Genomic DNA, 25,815 nt, shown 5'->3' with positions numbered 1-25,815 from the left:
AATTTATGGATCGATATGGAAGGGAAACACAGGTAAGCAGTCCCAATATGTTAGATCGAACTTTAGTCAGTTCCGATCATTTTATAGGAGATCGCTTGAGAAACGCGATTGTTTACACTTTGCTGAGGCTCATGGGAGTCTGCGAGCTGAGGCTTATGGGAGTTTGCGGGTGGCTAATGCTATAATGATAGCTGCTATACGCGCGAGGCTATTTCATGTTAAAATAGGCTGCTCTGTTAATGTTTCGAGTAAATTTACGGATAGATATGGAAGGGAAACATAGGTAAGCAGTACCAATGCATTAGATCAAACTTTAGTGAGTTCCGATCATTTTATAGGAGATAGTTTGAGAAACGTGATTGTTTACAGAGGGCTCATTGGTTATTTGCTCGTAGATGCATACTGCAACCCTAGTCAACCTCTGTTTGTTGCAGTATACCTTCTATTTTATGCGCCTTTTACTCTGGTGCGCCCTATATATGAAATCATTTCTAAAATAAAAAATTCAATGAGAGTGCGCCTTATAATCCAGTCATTTGGTGCGGAAAATACGGTATACTGGCAAGTCAAGTCCAGGGAGCAGTGCAAGGGAAAGGCCAACTCAGGACACAGTCAGACTCAGAGAGACCTTTTGATTATTTTGCTCGCCCTCATTCTAGAGATTTTGATTTGTTTTTCCAGTACCACCCACAACAAAACCCAAAGAATGATTGTGTGCATGTGCGTGCACACAAATGTGTTTTGCTTTTGAACATGCACGTGTGAGCAAGGCCAGGGTGGCCTGGTTACATAACTGACTCCTGGCCTGAAAAAATCTCCCAATCCGGCCCTGCTGACAGTAAACCATGATCAATACAATTCTTTAATGTATTTGTGCCACTTAGGTTCCTGGCTACTCATTAACCATCAGAGCTCTGGATAGTGGAATGCCACCTCTGTCCTCCACTGCTATGGTCAAGATTGACGTCTCTGACATCAATGACAATCCGCCTACCTTCTCACCTGCCAACCTCACTACTGTGATCCAGGTAAATACCATGCTGACAGAAACATATTTAGACTAGGATTTGGTGGTAATGTTTTTTTCATTTCTATTATTGCACTGAAAGCATCTTGGCAAAGAAGCCAGTGGTGCTGCCTTCATGTAGGCAGTAATAAGGTTGCTGATGCATGATGATAGCTCACCCGGGAAAAGGGAGTTATTATTTATGCCCAAAAATATATGCCTGTCAGGTAATATTTCCTCCCATGTTTTAGGCTCCGAACGGCCCATAAATTAAATGGTTAGTACGTCTTGTGACACATATATAAAACACAAAGTTTGTGGCGCCCTCACACTAACGTCTTAGTTTTATTTCTGAAATAAAGCCAAAGACACCTCAATATGCCGCTCACATCATCTGTGAATAATCCTGATCGGACAATCAGAGAATTGTCTCCCATTTGCCCTACACAAGATTGGGTAAGCACGAGACTCCTGATGTGACTGCTGAAAGTTGTGTAGAAAATGAACGGCTGGATACTACCATTGGTATATCGTAGTAATGTTACGTGCACTGTGATTTTATCTCTACTTGAGTCTCTCTCTCCCTCTCTCTCTCTCTCTCTCTCTCTCTCTCTCTCTCTCTCTCTCTCTCTCTCGCTCTCACTATTCAACTAGTTGATACTGTGTAGTCTAAAACCTCTCCTCATGAAAAGTCCATTGATATCCTATTTTTTTGTTTGATTTGTTTTTGTAAAATCTTGCCTGAACAGAGCTAAATCTACATCTCAAAATGTATAACTTTATAACAACGTCTAAGCATGTCTACTAAATAGCTATTTTTCTAACATTTGTGTTTTGCTGCTGTCTTTCTTTTTTTCCGGTAAGAAACCAAATGTCCTTTTATGAGATATCATTGGAAAGACCAGTGTAAATGAGTCAAAAGATATATACCAAAATTAAATGTTCTCCACAGTGGACACAAATTAACAGCCCGGTTAACAACTCAATAACCAAGTTGATCTCAATAAATAAGAGCACGGTGAAAAAACAAATTGAGTAGTTCAATAAGAAAGGGAAATGTCATATTTACCGGCACATTTATCAAACATAAATATATAGATTATTGTTTGAGCCACTCATGACAGGTCACTTTAGAGCAGGCCAGGGCACAGGTGATTAGACCACCTGTGAGGATGGGTTTGGAGTCTGTTAAGTTAAAGTTAACTAGCGCTAGGCTAGACTTTCAGCATACACATAGCTCCTCGTGTAGACTAGAGCGCGACAGTTTAAATAGTGCTGCAGTACACATAAACACACTTTCTACTGGGGTAGTACACAAATCCAATCACTCCGTCCCGACCGGTCTTGCTGATGAAACGGTGCCTGTTTTAGATAACTTCACATGTGTAACAAATATTCATCATCAAATTACCACGGTCGTTTCATCCCACCGCCCTAATAAACTTTTGAGAGGTGATATTAGGCCTAGAGAACACAATTTTACTCGCATCCCGTTTAAAAATCCTTCGATAGATACGCACCCTGATCAACCGATTACACTTAAATTCGGTTTTATGAATATTAGATCGCTTCATACGAAAGCAGTTCTCGTTAATGACCTTATCACGGAACATAATCTAAACGTTTTTGGTCTTTGCGAGACCTGGTTAAAACCTAATGAACTGCTGCCACTTAACGAGGCCTCGCCTCCAAATTTTGTGAGCTCGCATGTGGCACGTCCTTGAAAAAATGGTGGGGGTGTCGCCCTCATCTCAAATTCTGAGCTTAGATTTAGGCCTCGCTCAATTCACGTATTTAAAACATTTGAAGTTCTCATTGTACGATCCACTGCGTTACCGTCATTCTATCTTGTTGTTATTTACCGCCCACCCGGGGCTTACTCTGGCTTCCTGGATGAATTTTCAGAATTTGTGGCTGATCTAGTGACAACTGCAGATAATATAGTTATCATGGGTGATTTCAACATCCACATGAATTCACCGTCAGAACCACTGACTTCGGCATTTCAAACTTTAATCGATACGTTTGGTTTTACACAAGCTGTACAGGCAGCAACGCATAAGAATGGAAATACCTTAGATCTGGTATTATCCCGGGGACTAGCAACCTCAAATATAGCAGTACTGCCATACACTACTGTTCTGTCTGATCATTTCTTAATAAAATTTGAAATTTTAGTTCCTTGTCAAAGACAAGAGAGCAATCAGAATTATAGCAGCCGTATTTTTAACTCCATGACTGCAACTGCGCTATCTGAGTTACTGTCGCCGGCAACCGCCATGTTTCCCACATACAGCGGCTCTATTGATAATCTTACAAATGAATTCAATGCGACATTATTAAAAGCCATCGACTCTGTGGCACCGCTACGTTTGAAAACTCGCCGTAGATGGCCAACTCCGTGGTTCACAGATGAAACACGTACGTTTAAACAATTATGTAGAAAGCATGAGCGCAGATGGCGTTTAACCAAACTTGAGGTTTTCCATCAGGCATGGAAGGACAGCCTCCTGAAATATAAAGATGCGCTTATTTTAGCAAAAACTCGTTATTTTTCGCAAGTCATTAATCTTAATAAAAACAATCCTAAATACCTATTTGATACAGTGGCAAAGCTAACTCTGCGCCAGCCGACCCCCGATAGCTCCTTCCACTCAGCTGACGAGTTTATGAAATTTTTTGCTCAAAAGATTGAGTCCATTAGGGACGAGATCAAGAATACCATTCCAATCGCTCCGCCGGTTACTAGCGCTGGGGATCATGCAATAACCCTCTCAAATTTTAAAAGCGTGTCCCTTGAAATGCTTACAAAATTGGTTAGTACGGCTAAACAAACATGTTTACTCGACCCGCTTCCAGCCAAACTACTTAAAGAATTATTTCCAATTTTAGGACCGTCCGTCTTAAATATAATCAATCTGTCTGTTTCCTCTGGGATAGTGCCAACAGCCTTTAAAACCGCTATTATTAAACCGCTACTTAAGCGAGCAAATCTTGACCCGGACTGTCTCAGTAATTATAGGCCAGTTTCAAACCTCCCATTCATAGCAAAACTTCTCGAAAAAGTAGTAGCGCAGCAGCTTATTGATTACATGGTCGCTAATAATCGATATGACTCTTTTCAGTCTAGTTTTAGAGCTAATCATTCTACAGAGACAGCACTTGCTAAAGTGACTAATGATCTCCTCATAGCTATGGATTCAAATACGTCGTCTGTATTGTTACTACTCGATCTCAGTGCTGCCTTTGACACTGTAGACTTCGATATTTTATTAGGGCGTCTTAAAAGTTGTGTTGGTATCTCAGGGTCAGCACTAAGCTGGTTCAATTCCTATCTATCAGACAGGACGCACCGAGTGGTCCATGGCAATACGTCCTCTGAGCTTTATAATGTTACGTGTGGTGTCCCACAGGGATCGGTACTCGTACCAATTTTATTTAATATTTATATGATTCCGCTTGGGGACATAATACGTAAATATAATATTAGCTTTCAATGCTACGCGGATGACACCCAATTATATATGCCGTTATCAATGACAGATCCGCGGGACTGTTGTAATCTCGAGGCGTGCCTTGCGGAGATCAAGCAATGGATGTCTCTCAACTTCCTTCGTCTTGACCCAGATAAAACTGAGATGTTGATAATTGGTCCTACTCGTTATCAACACTTATTTAAGGAAACCACTATAACTATCGATAACCGTACTATCACTCAGAGTGATACGGTAACTAATCTCGGGGTAATATTTGACCAAACGCTCTCCTTTCAAAAACACATTAAGAATATAACCAGGATTCCGTTTTTTCACCTTCTTAATATTGCTAAGATTCGTCCTATACTCTCGACCGGGGATGCGGAAACTATTATACATGCGTTCGTCACGTCGCGCCTGGACTACTGTAATGTATTATTCTCTGGTCTTCCTAAGTCCAGTATCAAAAGTCTACAGTTAGTGCAAAATGCCGCTGCGAGGCTGCTCTCACGGTCAAGAAAATTTGATCACATTACCCCAATATTAGCCAAATTACATTGGCTCCCGGTCCATTTAAGATGTGACTTCAAGGTTCTTCTACTAACCTATAAATCACTGCATGGCTTAGCGCCTTCATATCTCGTCGACCTAGTCGTTCCTTATGTTCCGTCTCGTAACCTTCGTTCGCAAAACGCTAGTCTTTTAGTTACACCGAGGGCCAAGAAAATGTCTGCAGGGTCTAGAGCATTCTCTATTCGGGCTCCAGAGCTTTGGAATGCCCTACCAATGGATATTAGAACTACTACCTCAGTAGAAACATTTAAGACACGTTTAAAGACACATTTCTATGAGATGGCCTTTAACTAACTTGTAGTGGCCGATTTGGCCGGAGTTTTTTGTTCTCTCTGCCCACCCCCCTCCCCAGCCGGGGAGGGTTAGGTGGCTCAAAAGCTGATAGCGGCTAGCTGGATTCTCGGGGACCAATTCAAGATGAAGAAACTGCAGCTCAACCCCCTTGAAGACACTGCCAGGACAATCGAGGGCCTCACCGACATCCATTTTATCATTGATTTTCATATTATGTATTACTTGTGCCCTCTCTGCATCCATTACAACCTGGTGATCCTGAAAGGGGGATGCTTCCATCTGTGGTCCCTTCTCAAGGTTTCTCATTTTCCCCTGGCAGGGTTTTTTTGAGTTTTTCCTTGTCCTTTTGGGAGCTTAAGATCAGGGGATGCTTTGAGAATAATTGTCAATTTTGGCTATGTGAAGCCCTTTGAGACTGTTTGTGATTTAGGGCTATACAAATAAACTTGACTTGACTTGACTTGAAATATTTCAAATATAATAATAACCCTCACATTCAGTACCTTATAAAATTTGAGAATTTCACAAAGTTTAATATTATGTGCTAGAGTCTTTCTTCAATAAGCTGATAATTAAAACACCAGCAAAAGCTTCCTGAGCCTTTAAATGCCCCTTCAGTCATGGGGAAACTGTTGAGAACTTGACTGTTCATAGACTGCCTCCACAAGTAAGGCAAACCACTACAGGTTACAGCTGAAGACGCTGTCTGTTCATACAGTTCAGGGTCCAGCTAGGCACATTAATAAAGCTGATAACCTCAGGCTTCAGAAGACTATCATGCAAAACCCATTGGAACATTTGGGGAAATTTGGGATTCCGTCAACCTGCCTACACTGTCAAAACTACCAAAAACTGGTTAGACTGGGATATTATCGTTTTCATTAACTAGCAGACACTGACCTGAACAGTATTGCCGTGATAATGATGAGAGACATCTGACTCAATAATACAGTAAAGCTGTCATCAAAGCAGCCTGGGCTTGGATAACACCTCCGCAATACCTCAGGCTGATTGCCTCCATTCCACACCACGTTCATGCAGTAATTCATGCAGAAGCAGCTCCAAGCAACTATTCACTCTATTATGAACCTAGTTTTCAAAAGGTCAATATTCCCATACGAAAATATATTCTTGTTTTTATGTAATAAATTACTTTATGGGAATGTATGATGGGAAAATATAATCTATAATACGATCATCAAAATTATGAGATAAAATCTTAAAATATTTTACTTTGTGGACCTCTATAATGTTTTTCACTTTTGTAGTGGAAGACTTCAATAAATTAAGTTTCCCTATATATTGGAATTTCTTGAAATGCAGCTGCCGTGATTGTTATGCTATAGCACTAGAAATGAATTAAATTAAATTTAGCAAAACATTCTAACATTCAGAAACAAAATGTTGGAAATGATTCATTCCCAATCTGAGTAGTCCCATTGACAGATTGTTTACTCCCCTAGGAAAACAAGGCAATTGGCACCAGCATCATCCAGCTGTCCGTTATCGACCTGGACTCATCCCACAATGGCCCACCATTTGACTTCCACATTTTATCCGGAAACGAGGGAGGAGAATTTGAGCTGGAGCAAGACGGAACACTTGTGGCCAATCAGGTGTTCAGAAGGGACCTGGCAACTAAATATGTTGTCCATATACAGGTACAGTCACTTGCTTTAAGATTACCCTAAATAATTAGGGCAACACCATCCTAACCTGAACAGACTGGGGACTTGTATTCTTGTTATCATGAGCAGGTTTTTGGTGTCATTACGAATACCTCAGTGACCAAACGCAATTGTTCTTTAACTGTGGCTGGTGTGAGTCTGGCTGAGTGTGGTACAGTATGTCAAAAACACTTGAACAACTTGAAACAGATGGTTAGTTTTGATGTTTTGGCAAGAGAAAACAGCAGTAAGCAAAATTTCTAAACTTACAGAGTACTTCTGAAACACCTCCAGCAACAAATTAGCACCCATGAACAAGGAAGCCAATGTATTTTTGGATTGCAGTGCAGAGGAGGGGAGATAGCACCAAATTATCTGCAGGTGTTGAGATGAAGCAAGTCTAATCACTTCATCGACTCCGGTAAAGATATACACAAGGGAGGAACTAGAACTCCAGGGCAGGCAGACAGACAAAGGAATAAACACGCTGAAAAACAAAAACACAATGGAATAAAACAGGCACACCCTGAAATTATTTAATCTTCAGATATAGACTGAAATATTATAATATTACTAGTGTAGTAAAAAAGTATTCAAAGACATTCTGGCAGTCCAATAGATTTAGTTTATTTGTTTTATAATTCAATGCATTCTACATACAAACAAGCTTTATCCTTTTTCAGTGCCTTAAAGTGGAAGTCAAGTCCAAAATATTCTTTGTAATAATAGGTTCTGTGCAGACCATGTAGTTGAAAAACATCCTTCTGGTTGGTGTTTCATTTGTAGAATATAAATTAAACAGGCAAAATCCACCTGTTTTTATCCATTTCAAGGGGCAGCCATCTTGCCACTTGCTGTTGACTGAAAATGACATCACAGTTGCCAGGTCTCAGGTGACAACCAGACACGGCTCACCAATTTATTGAAACTGAGCAATGATTGGTTGTGATAAATAATATACTGTAATTTCCGAGCTATAAGCCGCAACTTTGTGCACAAGTTTTGAACTCTGTGGCTTGGAGTCCAGTTTGTCGTATCTATGGATTTTTCATGATTTTTATGCTATTATAAAAGGATTTGTTTTGGTAATACAACTAATAGAATTGAAAACAATTAATTTAAAGACCCTGCAGTTTATAGTCCAGTGCAGTTTATATATGACCAAAACGGGATTTTCCCCTAATTTTAGCTGGTGCGTCTTATGTTCAGGTACGCCTTATAGTCCGGAATTTACGGTAAATAGTAATACATGTCCAGTCCGACTTATCATGACTTGCAGAAATGCCTCCTGATGAGATAAAGCACGTCAATCCCTGTATTCAGTGAATCAAAATTAATCTTCTCCCCTTTTCTTTCTGCAAGGTGACCGACTCTGGACAGCCTCGCTTGTCCTCATCCTCCATGCTGACAGTCAGGGTGATTGAGGAGAGCCTACACAGGCCTGTAGCGTTGCCACTAGAGATCCATATTGTGACCATGGAAGATGAGTTTCCCGGTGGTGTCATTGGAAAGTTGCATGCCACAGATGCGGACTCCTACGATGCATTGACATTTGGCCACGCCCCACCAGCCCATCGCAGTCTATTCAAGATTAGCCCTCGTGATGGAAAGATCATTGCCCTGGGAGGTTTAGATGCTGGCAGATATTCTCTGAATGCCAGTGTTAGTGATGGCCGGTTTGCTGTCCCTGTGCCTGTCAGCGTGCATGTTGAGCAGGCAACCCCTGAGATGTTGCGTGAAGCTGTGACGGTTCGCTTTGAGAGTGTAGCGCCACAAGACTTTGTTGCCTCACACCTGAAAAGCGTGCTAAAGGTGTTGCAGCAAGCGGCCACCTCTCAGCAACGGGATGGTCTGCACCTGCTCAGCTTGCAGCCAGTTGGTGGGACTAAACAGCTGGACATGCTTGTCGCTGTGGAAACAGCTGAGGGCGGATACTACAAGGCAGCTTACCTCACTCAGAAGCTTAGTGCTTCCCGGCGGCGGCTAGAGGAGGTCCTTAAAGTCTCGGCCATCTTGGATAAAAACTGCTCAGGGCTGGATTGTCGTGGGGCCCAGTGTGAACAAAACATAATCTTGGATTCACACAATCTGGCAACGTACAGCACTCCACGAGTCAGCTTTGTGTCACCACGATTCCATCGGACGTCACGCTGCACATGCGCTGGTAAGCAATGAGACGTTGTCAATGTCCCGTAAAATTCGTATTAGCATGCGATCGTCAAATTATATTACGAACGTCTATACTTGCAAACATTTCGAGATGGAAACCGGAGCCTCGAGAATTTTTTGCCTCGTCTTACAAACCAAAATTGTCTTCCAAACCCATGAACGATTCTCTCAGAGCGTGTCTGATGACGTTGTGATGTGTGTGTGTGTGGGGGGGGGGTGTTTATGTGTGTGTGTGTGTGTGTGTGTGTGTTTGTGTGTGTGTGTGCGTGTGTGCGTGTGTCATTTACCTATTTTCTTATTGCTCTTGCCCTTCGCTCCTGTGTTCCTGTGTGCGTTAGCATATTGAGAAGTTCGTGCTTATTTCGTCCAGAGTTTTTGTAGTTAATCATGTCCCCTAAGAAGACCTACGCAAAAAGCATCGAGGGTAATCAGAAGGTGTAGCGAACATATAAATTAAGCATACGGTACACTCACCATAGCCCCCCATCTCTCAAGCACCCACCTATCTTTGAAGGTAAAGCACTTAAACATTCATTTTACATTAATTAATATGGAGAAAACGTATTCTCCTTACGAACTTTTCGACCTACAAACTTGATCACGAATTAAGTTTAGTTGTACTAAGTTAATTTTGTTTTTACTTGTTAATCACTTAACTGGTTCTTTTATCTCAAACAAAATACAAGTCGAAACAGGTCATGTAATGCAACCTAAAATATTTTGTTTGAGAAAAAAGAACCAGTGAAGTGATGAACTAAGTTTCTAAGTAGAGGTTTCACTGTCTGTGTTTATACAGTGGAGAATATAAGTATTTGCCTCACTAATTTTGTGTTTGCCCTCTGACAAAGTATAATTTAAAGGTAGTTTCTTTTTAACACTGAGACACAGAATATAGAAATGAAAATGCAATCTACATTATATAAAACATATGCAGTAATCCCTCGCTACATCGCGGTTTGATTATCGCGGCTTCAGTCCATTGCGGCTTTAAAAAATTTAAATAAAATTCACAGATTCAAAATAAACCTAAATTGAGGAATTATGGTGCAAAAGTTGCCCACACGCCAGCAGAATGCAGGGAGTGTCCACACAATTGCAGTATGTACACTTCTACCTTTTTTTTAAAAAAGTTGTTATAATAATAAGAGTTCTAAAAACATATTTTGTTGGGTCTAAATACGATTAGACATTAAATCACTTGCTGGAATGAAGAGGAGAAGACAACCAGAACAGGTTTACTCGCGAGGAGAACGATAGAGAAAGCAATCTCAGTTACAACCTCCATCAGTTCTGAGTCCTTACTCCACGTGCCCCTCTTTTTAATGTTATGGTTGCCCTGGTTACAGAGGCGTTGCTACACTAAAGGGAGGGGGGATTGTGTCTGTAGCAACGCTGATAAGTTAAAGAATGTAGTGTGGTGTGAATTAGCACTCCGTTGTTGGCTCGTGACCCCCCGCAGAGGCCGTCCCCAGCTGTCCTCCCTCAGTTGGCTGACTCTTCCTCGACCGGGGTCAAATACCCTGAAGCACGTTGATTGCCGCTTTGCTGTGGAACAAATGCAACTAGACCTTTGCTAACTTTATCTACTTGGTAATTAACACATAATAATAATAAGTAACTTGTCCTAAACATTTCAACACACATTAAACACATGTGAGGTAACCGGTATGCAGTTCCTTAAACAAACATTGAGTAAATATGGGATAACTTTTATGCAACTACTTCTAACTGTATGTAACCCTTAACAAAGAAGAATAGGTCTGATAAACTACAATCTATGAACCAAACCTACATCTAAATTAAAAGGAATGAAGTTCCTGTGAATCAAACAAAGAACATGTCACCTATGCAAATAAGCCCTGCTCATTGTTAGTGAAGGCCTCTTACGGGAACCAAAACACACAGACAACATAAGGACAGGAAGGATACAAATGGCTGACAGGGATCAAAAGACATCCCTATCACTAAAAAGGAAGAACCTAGATAAAAGGAAAGATAAACTCGTAAAGGCGAGGCCTCCAGGTCTGGCAGGCCAAAGCTTCACTTAAAATTATTCCAACATTTTTACAGTTTCGTACCTCGTTTTATTAATTTTTTTTATAATAAAAAGAGTTCTAAAAACATATTTACAGTATGTACACTTTTACCTTGTTATAAAAAAGTTGTTATAATAATAAGAGTTCTAAAAACATATTTACAATATGTATACTTTAGCTGCATATACATATGCCACACACACACACGTATCACTTTTATATTTAAATGATTTATACGTAATTTTTTTGGTCATTTTTACTACGTATTAATATTTAGTTACATGTTTGAAACTATTATTTAATGTTCTAATAATAACATACGCACTTATATGGTTTAATATACACTTATTGATACACAAACAATATACGTATGTATGTTTAAAAAAAAAAGGGTCACGCTACTTCGCGGATTTTCACATATTGCGGGTGGTCTTTAAACCAATTATCCGCGATAAACGAGGGATTACTGTAAATAGATTTGCATTTCATTGAGGGAAAATAAGTATTTGATTCCCTGGCAAAACATCGCTTAGTATTTGGTGTCAAAAACCTTTTTGGCAAGCACAAAGGTCAAACATTTCTTGTAGTTATTTACAAGGTTTGTGCACAGAACAGGTGGAATCTTGGTCTTTTTATCTTGGCAAATCACCTCCAATTCTTTAATGTTTTGAGGCTGTCTCTTTGCAACTGGAAGTTTCAACTCCCTCCACAGATTTTCTTTGTGATTAAGGTCTGGAGACTGACGGCCACTCCATGACCTTAATGTGCTTCTTTTTGAGACACTCCTTTGCTGCCTTGGACGTATGTTTTGGGTTATTGTCTAGCTGGAAGACCCATCCACAACCCATTTTCAGTTCCCTAGTGGAAGGAAGAAGGTCGTTACTCATCCATCTTTCCATTAATGTGGTGATGACGTTCTGTCCCCTTAGCAGGGGATCACCCCCAAAGCAGAATGTTATCACTTCCATACTTGACAGTATGGACTGTGTTCTCTGGGTCGTAGTCAATACTTTTTGTTAGGGTTTTTCAGATTATCCTTATCGTATGATTATGTTGGAATGCAACTGGTAATAAATAACCTACCTTGTGTCATCCTACACAAGGTCGTAAAACACCCCCTGATATGTTTTGACTAGAGCACAAGGGCTTCCTATTCAGTCTACCGTAATTTCCGGACTATAAGTCGCGTTTTTTTTCATAGTTTGGGTGGGGGGGGGGCGACTTATACTCAGGAGCAACTTATATGTTTTTTTTTCACAAATTTTTACTTGATCATTAAGACATCACTTACAAGTATAGTTGACCACTTCCCATGTTATTTTTAGTATAGTTGATCACTTCACATGCTTTTATATCTTTATCTTGAACATATTCAAAACATAAAAATAGAGAAAACATCAAATAAAGCAATTAACATTTTAAAGCACCATATCCAAGTCCACTGTCTGCTGTATGTACACTTGCTCCATTTTTGCTCCTATTGTATTTATTATTATTATTTATTATTATTTGTTTATTTATCATTTATTCAACACTCTTATTTATTCATTGTTTGTGCCTTCTTGTTTTTTTTTGTGTTGCTTGTATGCATATGTGTACTATCTCACAGAGGGATAGTGGAAACGTAATTTCAATCTCTTTGTGTGTCTTAGTATATAAAAAAGAAATCGACGATAAAGCAGACTTTGACTTTGATAAAAAAAAACCAAAAAAATTATATTTTCAGACGAAACTGGATGAGGGCGCTCTAAATTTCACCGTTGGCCGTGACTCATAAACTGGGTGGGCTTAAGAAAAATGGCACCAAAAAGAAACTCATATTTTGCAGGTTACAAACTTCAAGTTGTAAAATATGCAGCTGAAAACAGTAATCGAGCAGCAGAAAGAAAGTTTGGAGAACCGTGATGTACCAATAAATTACTATTTCAACTGACGTCAGTAGCGCGGCGGTTGTTTACATACAAACGTGCCCACATAAAGACTACCGGCATCATTAGCGGTGATCATTTCTAAGTGACACGGAGGAACAAGAGTTTGAAGGAATTAAGGATTTGGAGTGACATAGAAGGTTTGAAAAACTATTATGGCTTTTACGCACGCCCGGTGTTGTGCTCGATTTGGTTCCCCCATGAGATTTTGTTCCCCCTGCCGCGGGAGCGCGCACGCCTTGTTTGGAAAGCGAAAAACCGATGCCGTACGGCGTCGTACGGCGTCAGCACTATTTTGTTTTCAATAAAAACATGAAGAATTCACGTTTGCGTCAGTCAATTTTAATTTTCATAAAGGATTATTCTCATTTGATTTCTTTAAATTCATCCGCGTTCTGCCATTGAAGCGGGGTGCATTCAAAGACCAGTCGTACAGACGGAACACTCACTCACTTCACCAAAAAGCAACGATATAATTACGTGAGCTCTTTGCATAAACCTCAATGCAAAGAAACTCCTCCTTTTGGGAACCGTTACATGCTACAAGGAGTATATATTACAAAGGAGACTTCATTCTTAATTGTGATCATCATTCATCCATCCATTTTATTACTCAGGTATTTTCAAAGCAAATTAATATTGTTGCATTTATTAATTTGCTTTAAAATGACATCGCAATATAATTAAAAGCTGACACTATAGCAATGTCAAACGTGTTCATTTAAGAAAAAGCCACACACGTTTTGTGATCAAATCTTTCATAACGAGAATGATTTGAGTGAATTGATTTGAATGAATAATTGAAGAAATTTCAGTTCTAAAGGCTCCTTTTGTCCCAAGCAAAGTGAAAGGTGGTGGGATAAAAATTGTAACAGGAACGCTATAAAAAATGTCAAGCTGTGAATATTTGTGCCCCCCTCCCATTTTGAGAACGGTGAGTCCTGGACATCGACTGGCTTTTTTTCTGTCTTCCTGGGGGTCTGCTTAGCTAGTGTGGCAAATTTGAACAGGTTCCCTCATTCCTAGCCCAAGTTACAGGGGGGCAACATATCCTCACGGGTGCCCCGTGAGGATATGTTCCCCCCCTTATTTTGAGAACGGTGAGTCCTAGACTCCAACTGTTTTTTTTTCTGTCTTTCTGGGGGTCTGCTCAGGTAGTGTGGCAAATTTGAACAGGTACCCTCATTCCTAGGCCAAATTACAGGGGGGGAACATATCCTCACGGCGGCCCCGTGAGGATATGTTCCCCCCCCTTATTTTAAGAACGGTGAGTCCTAGACTCCAACTGGTTTTTTTCTGTCTTCCTGGGGGTCTGCTCAGGTAGTGTGGCAAATTGGAACAGGTTCCCTCATTCCTAGCCCAAGTTGCAGGGGGGGAACATATCCTCACGGCGGCCCCGTGAGGATATGTTCCCCACCCCCCCTTATTTTGAGAACGGTGAGTCCTAGACTCCAACTGTTTTTTTCCTGTCTTCCTGGGGGTCTGCTCAGGTAGTGTGGCAAATTTGAACAGGTTCCCTCATTCCTAGCCCAAGTTACAGGGGGGGAACATATCCTCACGGCGGCCCGTGAGGATATGTCCCCCCCCCTCATTTTGAGAACGGTGAGTCCTAGACTCCAACTGTTTTTTTCTGATGATTTGTGCAGTGATACTGTTATTACTGCACTTTATCAATGTCTTTGGCCTTATTTTGGTCAAACAACTTTGTTTCTTTATCATATAACATACATCAAAAATAATGACTTTAAACTTTATTAAGAAAAAAAAAAAAAAATTTTTAAATTAATAAAATAAAAAAATTAAAAAATTTAATAAAAAAAAAAGCAAAATAGTCTTCAAGAAAGCTTCAAATATTTAGCATTTAATTTCTGTACATGCTGTACTCAAAAAAGAGCCTTCGGTTGGAGGCTCCCCGACACATACAAGATGGAACCACCTGCAACACTCGTCACACTGAATCTGGTAAACAAAGAAAAAAGCAAGATCATACAATGCAGCACATTTACAATAATTTACAATGCATGTGTAATTCAATATATTTCTTAATCATCACATGTATTAGTTAACAAGACCTGACATAATCACCCATCTGTCGTCTGTGTCAGCTTCCCCACAAACAAAGCACAAGTCAGATAAATGATCTGTGAAAACAAAGACAGAAGAATTGCTATCGTACTTCCCTGTGTAAAACTTAACTGAGTTGTATATAGCATTGATAGCACAGTCAGGACCATTCTTTGGGTGGCAATAACATCTCTTGGGTGCATATTACTTACCAGTCTCTAATAGAAGTGTGGTGGCAATTTGCAGCCTGTACCTATTTATATTGTGTGCCTTTGCTGAGAAATCTATTTCTTCATTTGAAAGAAGATGTTCTGCAAACTGAAAAAGACAATGTCAGATGTTGACAGTGCATAAAGAATGCCTTAAATGTTTGCCATCTTTAGCCTATATATCGTACAAAAAATTCTACTGTCAGACAATAATTAGTTTTAGTCCTTTGTTGTATGAACTCTAAATTAGTTTTTTTATTTTGAGTAATAGCCCGAAATGGAAACGTGGGTCCCCTTTCCCATGGGCTCACCACCTGTGGGAGGGGCCGAAGGGGTCGGGTGCAATGTGAGCCGGGCAGCAGCCAAAGGCAGGGACCTTGGCGGTCTGATCCCCGGCTGCAGAAGCTGGCTCTTGGGACATGGAATGTCACCTCTCTGGCTGGAAAGGAGCCTGAGCTGGTGTGCGAGGCAGAAAAATTCCGACTAGATATAGTCGGACTAGCCTCCACGCACCTGCACATTGGGGTTCACCCCGGTGAACGAGAGGGTAGCCTCCCTCCGCCTTCGGGTGGGGGGACGGGTCCTGACTGTTGTTTGTGTCTATGCACCAAACGGCAGCTCAGAGTACCCACCCTTCTTGGGGTCCCTGGAGGAAGTGCTGGAGAGCGCTCCTTCTGGGGACTCCATCGTTCTACTGGGTGACTTCAATGCTCACGTGGGCAATGACAGTGAGACCTGGAAGGGCGTGATTGAGAGGAACGGCCCCCCCGATCTGAACCCGAGTGGTGTTCTATTGTTGGACTTCTGTGCTCGACATGGATTTTCAATAATGAACACCATGTTCAAGCATAAGGGTGTCCATGTGTGCACTTGGCACCAGGACACCCTAGGCCGCAGTTCGATGATCAACTTTGTAGTCGTGTCGTCGGATTTGCGGCCGCATGTTTTGGACACTCGGGTGAAGAGAGGGGCGGAGCTGTCAACTGATCACCACCTGGTGGTGGGTTGGCTCCGATGGTGGGGGAAGATGCCGGTCCGACCTGGCAGACCCAAACGCTCTGTGAGGGTCTGCTGGGAACGTCTGGCAGAATCTCCTGTCAGGAAGAGCTTCAACTCCCACCTCCGGCAGAGCTTTTCCCACATCCCGGGGGAGGCAGGGGACATTGAGTCTGAGTGGACCATGTTCCGCGCCTCCATTGTTGAGGCGGCCGACCGGAGCTGTGGCCGTAAGGTCGTTGGTGCCTGTCGTGGCGGCAATCCCCGGACCCGCTGGTGGACACCGGCGGTAAGGGATGCCGTCAAGCTGAAGAAGGAGTCCTATCGGGCCGTTTTGGCCTGCGGGACTCCGGAGGCAGCTGACAGGTACCGGATGGCCAAGCGGAACGCGGCTTTGGCGGTTGCTGAGGCAAAAACCCGGGCGTGGGAGGAGTTCGGTGAGGCCATGGAGAATGACTTTCGGACGGCTTCGAGGAAATTCTGGTCCACCATCCGGCGTCTCAGGAGGGGGAAGCAGTGCAACGTCAACACTGTTTACAGTGGGGATGGCGTGCTGCTGACCTCGACTCGGGACGTCGTGAGTCGGTGGGGAGAATACTTCAAAGACCTCCTCAATTCCACCTACACGCCTTCCATTGAGGAAGCAGGGCCTGGAGACTCTGAGGCGGAGTCTCCAATCTCTGGGGTCGAAGTCACTGAGGTAGTTAAAAAACTCCTCGGTGGCAAGGCCCCGGGGGTGGATGAGATCCGCCCGGAGTTCTTAAGGGCTCTGGATGTTGTGGGGCTGTCATGGCTGACACGCCTCTACAACATTGCGTGGACGTTGGGGACAGTGCCTCTGGATTGGCAGACTGGGGTGGTGGTTCCCCTCTTTAAGAAGGGGGACTGGAGGGTGTGTTCCAATTACAGGGGAATCACACTCCTCAGCCTCCCTGGTAAGGTCTATTCAGGGGTGCTGGAGAGGAGGGTCCGTCGGGAGGTCGAACCTCGGATTCAGGAGGAGCAGTGTGGCTTTCGTCCTGGCCGTGGAACAGTGGACCAGCTCTACACCCTCGGCAGGATCCTCGAGGGTGCATGGGAGTTCGCCCAACCAGTCCACATGTGTTTTGTGGACTTGGAGAAGGCGTTCGACCGTGTCCCTCGGGAGGTTCTGTGGAGGGTGCTTCGGGAGCACGGGGTGCCGAGCCAACTGATAAGGGCGGTTCGGTCCCTGTATCACCGATGCCAGAGTCTGGTCCGCATTTCCGACAGTAAGTCGGATTCGTTCCCAGTGAGGGTTGGACTCCACCAAGGCTGCCCTTTGTCGCCGATTCTGTTCATAATTTTTATGGACAGAATTTCTAGGCGCAGCCGAGGCGTTGAGGGGGTCCGGTTTGGGGACCTCAGCATCGCGTCTCTGCTTTTTGCAGATGACGTGGTGCTGTTGGCTTCTTCAGGCCGTGATCTCCAGCTCTCGCTGGAACGGTTCGCAGCCGAGTGTGAAGCGGTTGGGATGAGGGTCAGCACCTCCAAATCCGAGTCCATGGTCCTTGATCGGAAAAGAGTGGAATGCCCTCTCCGGACTGGGGATGAGATCCTGCCCCATGTGGAGGAGTTCAAGTATCTTGAAGTCTTGTTCACGAGTGAGGGGAGGATGGAGCGTGAGATCGACAGGCGGATCGGTGCAGCGTCGGCAGTAATGCGGACCCTGTACCGGTCCGTTGTGGTGAAGAGAGAGCTGAGCCAAAAGGCAAAGCTCTTAATTTACCGGTCGATATACGCTCCTACCCTCACCTATGGTCACGAGCTATGGGTCGTGACCGAAAGAACAAGATCTCGGATACAAGCGGCCAAAATGAGTTTTCTCCGCAGGATGTCCGGGCTCTCCCTTAGAGATAGGGTGAGAAGCTCGGTCATCCGTGAGAGACTCGAAGTAGAGTCGCTACTCCTCCACGTTGAGAGGAGCCAGATGAGGTGGCTCGGGCATCTTATCAGGATGCCTCCTGGACGCCTCCCTGGGGAGGTGTTCCGGGAATGTCCCACCGGTAGGAGACCCCGGGGACGACCCAGGACGCGCTGGAGAGACTATGTCTCTCAGCTGGCCTGGGAACGCCTTGGGACCCCCCGGGATGAGCTGGACGAAGTGGCTGGGGAGAGGGAAGTCTGGGAGTCCCTCCTGAAGCTGCTGCCCCCACGACCCGACCCCGGATAAGCGGAAGAAGATGGATGGATGGATGGATGTTTTGAGTAATGTTTGATTAAGTTTTTGCATAATTGAGTGATGAGTTTGGTAAATTTAGTCTGTAAATCAAATGCATACTTTCAAAGCAAAGACACCACAAGAGGTTGAATCTTGTTGCCTGGGATGGGGGACAGTGCCACAAGTCCACCTGGAAACATTGCACCCTTTGTTGCGCATGAACGCCCTGAAATATAAGAGCCAGCACATAAACACAAATTTCAAGTTTTATCCGTCAATTACATAATTTGTATTGATAAAAACAAAAATTTAGTCCACTTTCAAAAGAAAGCGCACATCTTCAGTTAAATGTTGATATCACAATAGAACTCTGACTTTTAGAAGCTGTGCTTACCGGGTTGATTCCAGGCATTTTTTAATGTCCATTTGAGACTCACCACAAGGATCAAGCAGTAAGGACCTTTTTTCTCCTGGCATGATTGCCTATATTTTAAACACAAAATATGAGGTTTTATTATTCATATGCATGAATTCTCAAACATTTTGCACATAACTATATATTTTTTGCTGTAATGTTACTCCCTCTTGTGGCATTAAAACATTTCTTTACCGCCAGCTTCCAATGATTATGCTCATTGACAATGCCAACAATAAGTTTGTATTCCACCGGGTTGATCTAAAAATAAACAGAAGAAAAAAATACGTCTGTCAATAATTTCAATAAAATGTGTAAAGAACAAAATTAATGCCAATTGAGTTTTTTAATAAAATTGTTATAATGTCTTAATGCTAATATAGACAGACCTTGAGTCTCTGGCTCTTTCCATTCCATAAATTAGTCATTGCAAATGAGTCAATATAGGAAACCTTTTCCACGCTGATTTGGTTGCGTTTGTTCACCAACAACAGGAGGTATGCGTTTATAACCTGTAACTGAAACGGCAAACAAATTGAAACAGAAAATATTTCCCATCCCCCCCAAAAAATACAGTGCTGCCAATTAAGACTTGAAACAAAACAGTCAAACCAAGAAACCTAAGTTTCAGATATGAAAACATAATTTTACCTCCGATTCCAGCTCAGATTTGGGTCCAACGTTCATAATGTCCCAAAAGAACAATTTGTACGCTCCGATTTTTGATAGGAGAACATGGACGTGCTTTCCCTTCCAGGCATCTTGAACGTCTGCCAAAAATAAGTCAGAACAATACCTCAAAATGCAATTGGAAATGGGGTTCATTCCATAGCAGCAAGTGGCACTTATAAAACACTTTGTGAGTACAAGACCTATGTGCCACATATCCATAATGTATGTTTTAATATGTTAACAGTTTTATCATGAATACATCTTACATTTGTCCACATTTTGCCTCGTTTGTCTAAAAGTCAAAGACAGTCGTGGTGGTGTGGCGGTATTAAGAGCAGGGGAAAAGGGAGCCGTGGCTGGAGGAGCTGTGGCTGAAGGAGCAGTGGCAGAGGGGGTGGTGACTGGAGGAGCTGAGGCTAGAGGAGCAGTGGCAGTGGGAGCGGTGCTTGGAGGAGCTGCGGCTGGTGGAGCAGTGGGAGAGGGAGCGGTGGTTGGAGGAGCTGCGGCGGGAGGAGCAGTGGCAGAGGGGGCAGTGGCTGGAGGAGCAGTGGCAGAGGGAGCGGTGCTTGGAGGAGCTGCGGCTGGTGGAGCAGTGGGAGAGGAAGCGGTGGTTGGAGGAGCTGCGGTGGGAGGAGCAGTGGCTGGAAGTGCTGAGGCTGGTGGAGCAATGGCAGAGGGAGCGGTGCTTGGAGGAGCTGTGGCTGGTGGAGCAGCGGGAGAGGAAGCGGTGGTTGGAGGAGCTGCGGCGGGAGGAGCAGTGGCTGGAGGAGCAGTGGCTGGAAGTGCTGAGGCTGGTGGGGATGGTGACTGTGTCATCCAGGAGGATGCTCCTTTTTTGTTTTCATACCTATGAGGCACTCTTTGTTTATTTTCTTTGTATGGTTTTAGGTGGTCAATGTTTATTTTGGGGACCAAGGCTCCATTCTCATCCTGGAGGTCAGCTGTCTTACCCTCAATCGCCACAATTTTGTATGGCCCCAAAAAATTGGGGTTCAATTTTCCTCCCTTTCTTTGTTGAGATCTGATATTTTGTCTTAGAACAAGATCTCCTATGTGTACAGTTGGTGTGGTCCCTGAGATTGTTTTTGGGTGCCTTGTTTTTTCCTGCGCTTTTCTAATGTGCTCTCTAACTTGCTCAAATAGTTGGTCTTGTTCGTTATGGTTTTGTGCCATAACTTCCATCCCCACCACATCCTCCACAGTGCCATCAACCTTCAGAAAAGGCAAACATTTGCTGTCATGATTGAAGTGTCAACAAGTTTTAGTTTTATATTTGTGTTTTACAATTAAGATGTACCTAAACAAATTCAACAAGCAAATTGCCCTTGATCGTATAAAAACTTCTCCATGATACTGTATATCCTTGTAATGGATCATGGATCTTGATGTGCCAAAATCTTACCTCGTAGTGTTCTGGCACTTGAATGGGGTAGCGTGCCTCTCTGCCGAACATTAGAAAGTAAGGCGAGTACTTTGTTGTCATTTGTTTTTTGGTCCGCAAACCAAATATAACTGCATCCAAATATTCATCCCAGCTTTCTGGATGCTGACAAACCACTTTGCTCAGAGCTCTAAAAAACAAAATCAGTTTTAAAATTGCGCTGGTGACTGTTGTTTTTTTATTAATTTTGGAGAATTGTATATAAATGACTCCAATGACAATGTTTAAACCAAAATGTGTTTTTTCTGACCTAACAGTTTTTATAGTGCATGTTATTTACTTTGAAAGTGCCTTGAAAACAAAAACAAACTCATGAGCGACATCATAACAAGAAATTGTCAAAGATTAATGTGGGTAAATGAAGTATACTCACCTTTGAATTGTCCCATTTAATTTTTCCACCAACCCATTAGTTTGAGGGTGGTATGGTGAGCAAAGGCTTCTTTTTATGTCAAGCATTTCACATACTCTCTTGTTGATCTGCAGTTGCCAGGGGAAAGAATAAGTAATTGAGTTGGGCAATTTTGCAGTGAAATAGTGTTTGAGAACGTGAGCTTAACATCATCACTACACTGGCTTTGCATCACAAAAACACAGAAGGAAAATACAACACCCACAAGTGCAACAGTCACAAAACACGGACAAAATACAATGAGCAGTAAGAAAAAAAAAAAGCTCAGTGGCCTAGTAGTAGAGTGTCCGCCCTGAGACTGGAAGGTTGTGGGTTCAAACCCCGGCCGGGTCATACCAAAGACTATAAAAATGGGACCCATTGCCTCCCTGCTTGGCACTCAGCATTAAGGGTTGGAATTGGGGGGTTAGATCACCAAATGATTACCGAGCGCGGCACCGCTGCTGCTCACTGCTCCCCTCTCCCCCAGGGGATGGATCAAAAATCACATGGGGATTGGTTAAATGCAGAGGACAAATTTCACCACACCCAGATGTGTGTGTGACGATGACCATTGGGACTTTAAGTAATGTTTTTTATTTTTTTTATTTTACTCCAGCTATTTTATGAAGTTCGACATCCTTTCGTTGCTTTCATTGGCCACACAAAATAAAGTTGCAGGCCAGATATGCCCTCAGGGACTTGTATTTGACAGCTATGATGAAGATAATTTCTGCCAAACACTGTAGTACTTACTGCATTGACAAATTCTTTGCCTTGATCTGTCAAGATCCTTTTGGGCGACTCAAATTGGTAGACAAATTTTAGGATACAGGCGGTAACATCAGCAGCAGACTTCGACCTCAATGGATAGGCTTGAGGCCATTTCGTGAAATAATCGACCATCACGCAAATATATTGGTATCCATCTTTTGTTTGAGCCAGTTTGCCAATGAGGTCCATCCCCAAGAGTTCAAATGGCTGAGACACCTAATAAATAAATATTTATAAAAACAAATTGTGTTAAACTGATGTTGCTGAGAAAAATAGTTATATAAAGTATGCCACATACAAAATACTATATAGACCTTGGGTCAAAATAGAGAACATTATTTGGATTAACTGACCTGTATAGGCATGACCTCTGTTGGGTTTTTTATTGATATGCCGGCTGCCTGACATTCGGTGCACTGGGACACCTGACAATGGCAAGTTTTGTGGAAAAGTAGTCATTGTTAATAAATGCATGCAAAAAGAAGGGGAAGATCTTAGATAATCATTTTGAATTGTTTGCAAAAGATACAAAGGAATAGTTTCATTCATTATGTTTGCAGGCTTAAAAAAATGAACAAATAAGTATACTCTTTTTGTATTGTTTACATACCCACTCATTAATGTCAACAGACATCGCTGGCCAGTAATATCTCAGAGAGATGCTGTGTCTTGTTTTATTTTGCCCGGCGTGTGCCCCTGCCGGGCTGGCATGAAAACTCTTAAAAATTTCATTTGCCTCTTCAGCACCACAGACAACCTTCACTTGGACTGCCTGGCCTGTGCCTTTTTGGCGGCAATAATACAGCTCCCCTTCTGAGTCGAAGTAAAAATAAAACGTTGAATTAGCACCATACTTGTGGTAATTCATGAAGTACTCACTCAATACACCTAATTGCAAATTTGCTACTTGGACAAAAAAAAACAGTTTCATAATATATCAAACTTTCACTCAATGGGTCTACAACCAAATATGTTACTTTAGTTTGATAATTTATCAAATATTTACTCAATAGATCTACAAATAGTTACTTAAAAAAAACTTTAGCTTGAGTTGCACTCAACAAATTCAACAATTTCCTTCATAGTGAGGTGTGTTATATGTATTCCGTTCAACATTTTATAAGTCAATTATTTGTGTTATAGAGTAATTACTCTAAAACTTAAGTTTCTGACGTTAGTGTAGAAATTAGCAGGTTCTGCAATGTGAATTTTTGGTGCGTCTCTGGATCTAATTTGCTTGATTTATGTACGTTGTGTATCTTACCCTCAACGTCGTAAAAAGAAGCTTTTCTTCTCAATACATACTTCTCCTTCTTCGTAATACCATTTGGGTATTCACGTTTTGTTTTGTAGGCAATAATTTGTTGGTAAATAGTTGGGTCCATTGTGCGGCAGCGTATTGTCAGAAAACAAATGGCGAAATGACATGAAGTTTGAATTCAAGACAATATTGTTTGACCAACCAAGAAACCAAGAAAACATTATTATCTATTTGTTTATTTATTTATTTAACATCCAATATTGTAAAGTTATCAGTGCACAAATCATTTATTTACATTTACACCGTTTTAAATGGGGGGGAACATATTCTCACAGGGCACCCGTGAGGATATGTTCCCCCCCTGTAACTTGGGCTACTGACTCAAGGTCTGTCCGTATTAGTACTGTTTATTGAATTATATCTTGCAAAATTATCAATGACGGGCCGCCGTGAGGATATGTTCCCCCCCCCTGAAATTTGGCCTAGGAATGAGGGAACCTGTTCAAATTTGCCACACTACCTGAACAGACCCCCAGGAAGACAGAAAAAAAACTGTTGGAGTCTAGGACTCACCGTTCTCAAAATAAGGGGGGGTGGGGAACATATCCTCACGGGGCCGCCGTGAGGATATGTTCCCCCCCTGTAACTTGGGCTAGGAATGAGGGAACCTGTTCAAATTTGCCACACTACCTGAACAGACCCCCAGGAAGACAGAAAAAAAAACAGTTGGAGTCTAGGACTCACCGTTCTCAAAATAAGAGGGGGGAACATATCCTCACGGGGCCGCCGTGAGGATATGTTTCCCCCCCCCTGTAACTTGGGCTAGGAATGAGGGAACCTGTTCAAATTTGCCACACTATCTGAGCAGACCCCCAGGAAGACAGAAAAAAAACAGTTGGAGTCTAGGACTCACCGTTCTCAAAATAAGGGGGGGGAACATATCCTCACGGGGCACCCGTGAGGATATGTTCCCCCCCTGTAACTTGGGCTAGGAATGAGGGTACCTGTTCAAATTTGCCACACTACCTGAGCAGACCCCCAGAAAGACAGAAAAAAAACAGTTGGAGTCTAGGACTCACCGTTCTCAAAATAAGGGGGGGGAACATATCCTCACGGGGCACCCGTGAGGATATGTTGCCCTCCTGTAACTTGGGCTCGGAATGAGGGAACCTGTTCAAATTTGCCACACTACCTAAGCAGACCCCCAGGAAGACAGAAAAAAAAGCCAGTCGATGTCCAGGACTCACCGTTCTCAAAATGGGAGGGGGGCACAAATATTCACAGCTTGACATTTTTTATAGCGTTCCTGTTACAATTTTTATCCCACCACTTTTCACTTTGCTTGGGACAAAAGGAGCCTTTAGAACTGAAATTTCTTCAATTATTCATTCAAATCAATTCACTCAAATCATTCTCGTTATGAAAGATTTGATCACAAAACGTGTGTGGCTTTTTCTTAAATGAACACGTTTGACATTGCTATAGTGTCAGCTTTTAATTATATTGCGATGTCATTTTAAAGCAAATTAATAAATGCAACAATATTAATTTGCTTTGAAAATACCTGAGTAATAAAATGGATGGATGAATGATGATCACAATTAAGAATAAAGTCTCCTTTGTAATATATACTCCTTGTAGCATGTAACGGTACCCAAAAGGAGGAGTTTCTTTGCATCGAGGTTTATGCAAAGAGCTCACGTAATTATATCGTTGCTTTTTGGTGAAGTGAGTGAGTGTTCCGTCTGTACGACTGGTCTTTGAATGCACCCCGCTTCAATGGCAGAACGCGGATGAATTTAAAGAAATCAAATGAGAATAATCCTTTATGAAAATTAAAATTGACTGACGCAAACGTCAATTCTTCATGTTTTTATTGAAAACAACATAGTGCTGACGCCGTACGACGTCGTACGGCATCGGTTTTTCGCTTTCCAAACAAGGCGTGCGCGCTCCCGCGGCAGGGGGAACAAAATCTCACGGGGGAACCAAATCAAGCACAACACCTGTTCTACTCTACTGAGTCGGGGGCCGGCGCTCGGCCGAGTGGTTGTCCGCGAACGGTGCGCGGGGCTCGGATATGGCCATTACGCATGCCCGGTCTGTCTGGAAGTCCACGCCGCCACACGCTTGGAAGTTTGTTTTGTTTAATAAAGAGCCGTTTACCAAACACACGTCTATCCTTGTACTTTGTTAACGCTACAATATAGTTATATAGTAGATCTGTGGAATAAAGACGAGGCTGACGTCAGGGCGCACGCGCG

The 25,815-nt window shown here is 42.5% G+C and overlaps 3 protein-coding genes across 5 annotated transcripts in view; 1 reads left to right on the top strand and 2 right to left on the bottom strand.

Moving 5' to 3' along the window:
* The window catches only part of fat3a (FAT atypical cadherin 3a), a 181,696-nt gene that overhangs the window by 128,783 nt on the left and 27,098 nt on the right, over positions 1-25,815 (top strand). For all 3 annotated transcript variants that reach the window (XM_088382036.1, XM_088382035.1, XM_088382034.1), the window contains 3 exons: positions 885-1,028; positions 6,813-7,010; positions 8,379-9,180. In XM_088382036.1, the coding sequence (XP_088238162.1) occupies positions 885-1,028; positions 6,813-7,010; positions 8,379-9,180 (1,144 nt within the window). The remainder of the gene's footprint in view (positions 1-884; positions 1,029-6,812; positions 7,011-8,378; positions 9,181-25,815) is intronic.
* On the bottom strand, positions 18,706-19,903 carry LOC148394850 (sentrin-specific protease 2-like). The gene is made up of 5 exons (XM_088382037.1): positions 19,664-19,903; positions 19,402-19,524; positions 19,208-19,273; positions 18,992-19,080; positions 18,706-18,823 (listed from the first exon to the last, which is right to left on the bottom strand). Exons 1-5 carry the CDS (start codon positions 19,901-19,903, stop codon positions 18,706-18,708), a joined length of 636 nt encoding a protein of 211 aa, XP_088238163.1.
* On the bottom strand, positions 19,934-21,782 carry LOC148394849 (uncharacterized). The gene is made up of 3 exons (XM_088381331.1): positions 21,499-21,782; positions 21,087-21,255; positions 19,934-20,896 (listed from the first exon to the last, which is right to left on the bottom strand). The coding sequence occupies exons 1-3, from the start codon at positions 21,582-21,584 to the stop codon at positions 19,934-19,936; spliced, it is 1,218 nt and encodes a 405-aa protein (XP_088237457.1). The 5' UTR covers positions 21,585-21,782.

Source organism: Syngnathus floridae, chromosome 7, assembly GCF_059516105.1.
Source record: "Syngnathus floridae isolate MCC-2025c chromosome 7, RoL_Sflo_1.0, whole genome shotgun sequence".
NCBI classification, from domain to species: domain Eukaryota; kingdom Metazoa; phylum Chordata; class Actinopteri; order Syngnathiformes; family Syngnathidae; genus Syngnathus; species Syngnathus floridae.
The sequence above is the reverse complement of the archived record's forward strand: the minus strand, read 5'-3'. Positions and strand labels throughout refer to the sequence as shown.